Source organism: Propithecus coquereli, unplaced genomic scaffold (genome assembly GCF_000956105.1).
Source record: "Propithecus coquereli isolate 6110/MARCELLA unplaced genomic scaffold, Pcoq_1.0 Scaffold154, whole genome shotgun sequence".
NCBI lineage: Eukaryota > Metazoa > Chordata > Mammalia > Primates > Indriidae > Propithecus > Propithecus coquereli.
In genome coordinates this window covers 627,303-634,867 of record NW_012139858.1, presented here as the reverse complement: position 1 = coordinate 634,867, position 7,565 = coordinate 627,303, and the positions used below count along the sequence as shown (strand labels likewise).

General features: G+C 36.5%; 1 protein-coding gene across 1 annotated transcript in view; it reads right to left on the bottom strand.

Annotated features, from left to right (window-relative positions):
• Positions 1 to 3,191: 3,191 nt before the first annotated feature.
• RAD1 (RAD1 checkpoint DNA exonuclease) overlaps positions 3,192 to 7,565 on the bottom strand; it is a 7,199-nt gene continuing 2,825 nt past the window's right edge. Inside the window, exons 4-6 of the mRNA XM_012640535.1 lie at positions 6,582 to 6,840; positions 4,230 to 4,328; positions 3,192 to 3,561 (exon numbers count right to left, since the gene is read on the bottom strand). Coding sequence (XP_012495989.1) covers positions 3,378 to 3,561; positions 4,230 to 4,328; positions 6,582 to 6,840 — 542 coding nt within the window. The 3' untranslated portion in view covers positions 3,192 to 3,377. The remainder of the gene's footprint in view (positions 3,562 to 4,229; positions 4,329 to 6,581; positions 6,841 to 7,565) is intronic.

Here is a 7,565-nt window from a genome sequence, read left to right as displayed (position 1 = left end):
TCTGTCTCTGCAGTGCTTATTAACTGGTCACTTGGCCTGTCATTGTTAACATTAGCCCTGTCTGGAGATGGGGCTGCTGTTCTTACCCAGAATATTCTGAATTGACTAAAGTAGCCTCAGAAGAGTTGTTTCCATTTTCATATACCTAGTTGAAAATGGATTTTCAACAATGTGGTAAAAACAGAGCACCAGAAAGAAGCGGATATTTAGACTCCATTTTGGGTGGCACCAAAGTTTTAAAAATGTTACTATTTCATGCTCTTAAGATCTCCAAACTGATAAACCTATATGGATAAAACAGTAACATAAGTATAACAATGTAAAATAAAATTTTATGGTGTACCTGTTCTTACACTTGAAATTTGTTTTTAATATTTTCAGTTTTTCTTTGAGTATAAGGTTGCTATTTTCTGAGATTTTGATGTTAACATGTTTTAGGAAATGGTGAAGATAATGAACATATAGTTTTAATATCCTTATCCTGACAAAATAAGTTAGCACCTAACTGGTCCTAAAAGTTTTTTTTCTTTCCAAAGACTTTATCTTTTTAGATCAGTTTTAGGTTCATAGCAAAATTGAGAGAAAGCCAGAGATTTCCCATCTTCCCCCAACCCAACACATGCCTAGCCTTTCCCATAATCAACATCTCCCCCCACACCCTCTCCCCTCCCCGTGGTGGCACATTTGTTACGATGTAAACCTACACTGACACATCATTAGCACCCAAATCCATAGTTTACATTAGGTTTCACTCTTAGTGGTGTACATTCTACCGGTTTGGAAAAATGTATAACGTGTATCCACCATTATAGTGTCATACAGAGTAGTTTCACTGCCCTAAAAATTCTCATGCTCTGTCCAAAAGTTTTAAAATATAACTGTTTTGGTGAAATCCCAAAGTTAAGAAACCACATTAAAATGTTCAGCACAGTACCACCTAATATAGTTACATTCTAACTGGAACACGATAGAAGCTACTTTCTAAATTCAATCAGTGGGATTCAGCAATTAGCAAATACCTGATGTTTCTAATAGAGCTGAGTGAATACACACAGCTTTTACAGTTCTTTTGAATTAGCTAACAGGCACTGACGTTTTTGAGGTAGGTAAGGGTTAGCTATTTTCTTACAATCTCTGTATCAAGTTAGGAAAAAAAAATTCAAGCCCAGATCAAACTGTTTCACATACAGATTTCAATAAACATTTTTTAGCAAGCATTCAAAAAAAGTTTATGTAACCTGTTCTGTAAGCTCAGTGAAGCCCTACTTATGATTTGGTAAGTTCACCCACCACTTTGCGTGACAGGTCCACTTCAGGCAGGCTTGACAATATTCCAGAGATAGGATTGTCCTAACCCAATCAGCAATAGCAACCAGAAATTCTGGGATGAAATGGTAGGAGGCAAAACCATTTAGGGATCAAGCCTCAGACACCATGCCTAAGGGCACGGCCTTACTAGATTTTTATTTTGTTTAGATTTTTATTTTGTCTTCATCCAAGGATGAGGAATTACTCTAAAACAATTTAGTCAGTTCACATATCCTGAATACCTCTAGTTTTACCAATGAGAGCCACTACTAGGATCTATTATAGTGATCAACAAGCTACTAATTTCAAAAAGACGACCTACTTCACAAATTTACTTTGCTGATTTATCAAAACCTCTGGCAGTGACTGAGATGGGACTTCACAGATTTGCTGATACTAGGCACTGTTCTTGGCACGGTACACGCCAGTAAGAAAAAAACAAAAACCAAAAATATCCCATTTCAAATTTAAAGGAAAACTATAGTCCCTGAAACTACAATTTTCATAATTATGTTTTAGATTTGTTCTTGGTATTTATCTAAACAAAAAATATTTTGACATTTATTACAGTAGATTTATCCATTTCCTTCTTGAACATGTACACTTTACGAAATTCCAACTTTTGTAGCAGCTGGGCATCCTGAGATTGCTTAAGAGACTGACCAGTTATCAGGTACTGACCTTGGCTATCTCCCAAAACTGTACATATGCCTGGGAAGCAGTGCCTACCGTTGTTCTGGAACTTTGTTGCAACACTCTCCAAACCATTTTCCTCTAAATATTATGTGCCCTGTTTTAAGGTATGGCATTACTAATATATATAATATATCCTTAAATTTCAGTAAATATCAATGAGTGGTTCTTGACAATCAATAATTTGGGGTACTTTTATTTGGGGGAGGGAGTGGTCACAATGACTGACATTAGTGAGTAAGGACCAGGGAGGCTGAATGAATCCTGCAATGGGATGACAGTCTTTTACCATAAAGAGCTGTCCCACCCAAAAAGCCAGCAGTGCCTGTCCATGTAGAGACACTGAGCTGCTGTCACCTAGTACAGTAACAAAGAAAGAAGCTTCATTTTAGTCATATAATTTTTTCTACTAGAGAACAAGTCAGATAATTTCAGTTATTAAATATTTTATTAAATATAAAAAGTATTTATATGCTACAAAAATTGTTTCAGTGAAAACTACCCAGGAAAGTACAAAATCACATAATAACTAGTTTTCTACACCTTGGTTTGGTCAAGAAACTTATAGGCAAATGGAAGGTATCTATTAAGCACTTACTGTTCAGTTTTTAGAACAAAAAGAAAATATGTAACTCTGAAGACATATCTTATTCATAGATTTCTTCAAAAGGTATACTTTATACATAAATCATATAAAGAATTGTTCAAACTTGTTTGGTGATGTCTCAACTTCAGAATGTTTGCAAAGAAATCACATGCAAAAGCAATCACCTCAATGCAATTAAATGCTTTTTTTTTTTCTTTTTTAAGTATCCTTTAAAATAGTGCTTCCCAAACTTTAACATGCATGAGAATTTCCTGGGAAGAGCTTGTTAAAATGCAGATTGCTGGCCTCACCTCCAGAGTTTCTTACAAGTTCACTGGTGGTTCTCATGCTGTTGGTCTGGGCAGAATACTTTGAGAACCACTGCTTTAAGATCTAGTCTCCAGAATTCAAACTAATAAGCAATGCTCATATACCTTTGCTTTTTCGAATAATAAATAAATAAAAGAATATTGCAGATATGGCTTTGACAAACTCTTTAGATTCTTGAAATGTTCCACTGAAATAGAACATATAATTTGTGCATCTCAGCTCACAATGATTCCCATGAGTTCAAAAGACAACCACAGGACAGTCCAATTCTGGATAATCTATGACAACATGAAAACATTTTACAAAATACATTGCAACTACTAGGGTACAGGGACCTTGCTCCTATCTTCTTCATGCTTCTCTATAGAAAATCTAATAAATTATAAAAAGTACTAAACTCAGAATGAGAACTTAACCTATCATGAATGTATACATAAAATATCACAGTGAATTATCATACTCAAGACGCAGATTCAGGAATTTCTTCATCAGGGCAGCAGTAATATTCCACAAAACATATTTGTCCATCTTCATTTCTAATCATATACTGCAATGAAAGGAATCCTCGGTTATCTGTCCGAATAGATACCTTACAAGATAGAACTAATGCCTTTGTAGATGGTTTTAGTAGAGAAATCTTGTATCTATAGAAAAGTAAATAAAAAATTGTTATTTTGACACACTCAACATAATTCGAAGTAAAGGACAAAAAATAGCCAAGGACTACCAAGCAGCAAATATAAGAATAATATCAAGTACTTATCCAATTTGCTAATATGTTCTTTTTTTTTTTTTGAGACAGAGTCTCACTCTTTTGCCCGGGCTAGAGTGAGTGCCGTGGCGTCAGCCTAGCTCACAGCAACCTCAAACTCCTGGGCTCAGGCGATCCCCCTGCCTCAGCCTCCCAAGTAGCTGGGACTACAGGCATGCACCACCATGCCCAGCTAATTTTTTCTATATATTTTAAGTTGTCCAGCTAATATCTTTCTATTTTTTTAGTAGAGATGGGGTCTCTTTCTTGCTCAGGCTGGTCTTGAACTCCTGGGCTCAAACGATCCGCCCACCTCGGCCTCCCAGAGTGCTAGGATTACAGGTGTGAGCCACCACACCCAGCCATGTTCTCTTGATTTTTTGTTTTAATTCATCCACTATTACAACTCCAAATCCCCAAATAAGTCTGGCACCCTACTGTTCACTTTTTTAAAATGTTATGCATTTTTATTAACAGATTAATAAGTTTTTTTATTTAATAGAAATTTGGTATTTAACCTCACCTTCATCATCAATGGCAACCTCTATATTAAGAACTGACCTGTTGACCTGGGTCTGATTACAATGAAATGCTTCCATCAAATCAGAATCTTTAGGATAGTCAAGATGGGAACTTCCTGCATTTCCAAAAGTAGATAACCTACAGAAAATGGGCAACTCATTTATTCATTGGTCCAATAATAAGCCATGTTAGGATACAAATAAAGCAAACACTTCCTTAAGAAGCTTATATTGGTAGATAAAACAGACATGTAAACAAATGTTTACAATATACTGTAACCAGTACCATAATAAAGGTTCCCACAGGATGCTGTGGGAGTACAGGGCAACTAGCAACCAATCAACACCTTTGAAGAAAACCAGTCACAAAAGGAATGGTGGTGTTGTTTCAATTTCATTACCTCAATCCTACCCTGATAATAACTTTTCTTCATCCTAAGTCAGAAACATATAACAGAGGACAGTGAATTGTTGAGTGATGGAAGATTTGATCTAAGTTAACTGCAAGCCTTGGGTCCTCTTCCCAATCTTTACTGCCACACCAAGCAATCACGGCTTTTCTGTATCTTAGACTATTCTTAAGGCTGGTTTATGGTTTTCCTCACTTGGTTGTGTCAGCAGTTGCGTGTAGACAACATATAAATGTTAATGTGCTGATTTAATCTGCAAGAACTTCTGGAGCATTTGCTACGAGGTTACCATGTTGGTAAGTGCTAAATGAGCATGGTGATAAGACCTAGTGTTTTCCTAAGCTCCATCTTTACTCTTCATCTTCCAGGTGTTGGGTTTTCCAGAGTCTTCCTTTTCTTTCTTCTTCTATTAATAATATAACTTCTTTCTCTGAGCCATCCGTCCATGCCCAGCCATGATGATCCTAAATTAAATTCCCAGACTAGACTGATCTCTTGAGCTCTATACCTATATATCCCTATAGGTACTCCCTAGTGTCACAGGTACCTCAAATTTAACATATCCAGAAAAAAATTTCAACTCCTACTTCCCTACCACCAAATCATTTCCCATCCTGGAGATGAAAGATACCATGATCCATCTAGTTATCCATGCTGAGAAAGATCACATAGGAGGATATCCTCTGAAATACTGTCTAAGTGCCTATAATTTTAATCACACCACTGCTTAAGTAGGGTTTCCTTGATTTCCATTTTTTTCTTTAAAAGACAGGGTCTCATTCTGTCACCCAGGCTGGAATACAATGGTGCAATAGCTCACTGCAGCCTCGAACTCCTGGGCTCAAGCAATTCTCTTGTCTCAGACTTTGGAATAGCTAGGACTAGAAGAGGTGCATGTCATCACACCAGCTAATTTTTTAATGTTTTGTAGAGATGGGGTCTCACTGTATTGGCCAGGCTTATCTTAAACTCCTGGCCTCAAGTATTCCTCCCGCCTTGGCCTCCCAAAGTGTTGGGAATTAAAAGCTTGAGCTACCACCCCTGGCCAGATTTCCACTTTGATTAACATTTTAATAAAGCTTGAGGCAAATTTTTAACTGTCTAATGCCATGAGAAGAGCCTGAAATTCTTCTAAAGTAGATACAAAAAGGACAATAAGACATTTTATTCCACATGAATTTAGCTCCTTTATTCTTTAATATTCTGAAACAGTTCAAAAAATATTTAGATCCCCTTTCTAAACTGTTAGACTCTCTAAATTGATTCTCATCCTGAAAAGAGACTAGTCATTTTATGATTTGTTGGGTCAAAATATCAGGAGCAGCTTTATAGTTTTTGACACTGTAGTCCCATTGAAAGTTGTCCTCTGTTAGGAAACTGACCTTGACCAATCCTCCCTAAGTACTCATGTACTGTTTCCTAAGTATCTCCGTGTGTAATTATGGTACTTAATGGCTAGCAATTTTGTTCTCTCTCTGCTGTTTCACATACCTCCTCTTTGCCTAGATTTTAAGCAATTCTTCCCATGGTGCTTAATAAAATGGATATGCACACAGTAGGTGATCAACAGATACTTAGTGAATTAACCACATATAGAAAACATCTACTTCTTTTTGCATCCAGAACTAACTTGAAAGAAAGAGAAAAAGATACTGTATAATACAAACAGCTTTTTGAAATGTTTAAGTGCAGTTTTCCTCATAATGTAACCTGGTCTACAACAGTAAGTAATACAACAATGAAAAGACTATTAGTTTATGAATTAGGTGACTTGGCTTCTCATCTGGAAACCAACACTACCTAACTATGAAACCCTAAATAGCGAGTTAATCTTCCTAGGGCTTAAGTGTCATGATTTGAAAGATTATGATGTAAGAGTACAAGCTCTCTAAAGTTCTGAAAATTCTGTATCCTTAGCAAATGTGTAAGTGGGGAGATGGAGTACAGACCACATTAACTATAACTGCACTGCTCTTAAGTACCTGAAATAAGGCTTGTCGGGAGACATGGTAATTTGTAGGACCTCACTTGTCATATCCAATTCGGAAAATGCTTCACGGAGCCCCTCTGACTGTAGAATAATTTTATTAATAACATTGGTGCTGCAGAAATCAAAGTCCAGAGTCTCCTCAGGCTCCTGAGTATTGATTTTGCAGACCGTCACCACTCCTCCTTCCTCCAGGAATAGCATCAAAGGGTAACCATAACCTTGGTAACACATCCGAAGTGCAGTTAAAGTCCCTGTAGCAATGGAAGAAATCATGCTTTGGGCTTAGTTTTATAGCTCTGAGCTCAGCTTCTCCAAATGATACATAAAATTTCTCAATAATTCCTTTTGCCCAATTTCTAGCATATATTTATCTCCTTATAAGAAGGGATTACACTTTCCCTGATGACAGTTGTGTGTAGACAATTCCAAAAATAACTGTGAGAAAACTGGAAACCAGAACAAAATATAATGTAACCTTCTACAATCATTCTGGCTGGCCAAAAACACCTCAGAAATAGCTTATTGATTTTATGCATATGCAATTTCAGGACAGAGAATCTACATGGACCAACATAGCAAGTAACATAATTGTTGTAGAATAGGCTATGCTAGGCCTTGAAGAATCATTTTGTGCAACAGTGGATTACTTTGATATTGTCTATAATGTCAGTGTATAGACAGTAGAAAAGGCCTTTTTACCTTTTCTACCGGGAGATATTCTTTATCTTTTCTTGAATTTTAAGATCAAATTGAGACAAATAGAGAGTGGTTAATGGTGGTGTGAGTTTTAACACTGCAAACGCTAGAGGGAAGGAAGAATATGACAGGATATTTGAGCTCCTTCCCCTTACTGGATGGATAGCCACAGTGAAGAATGGAAGAAGGCATATGCTTTTATGAAAAACCAGCTGGGAAACACTGTATTAGGAAATATGTAATTAATAATAGAATTGTCAGTACAAAATTAAAATATATT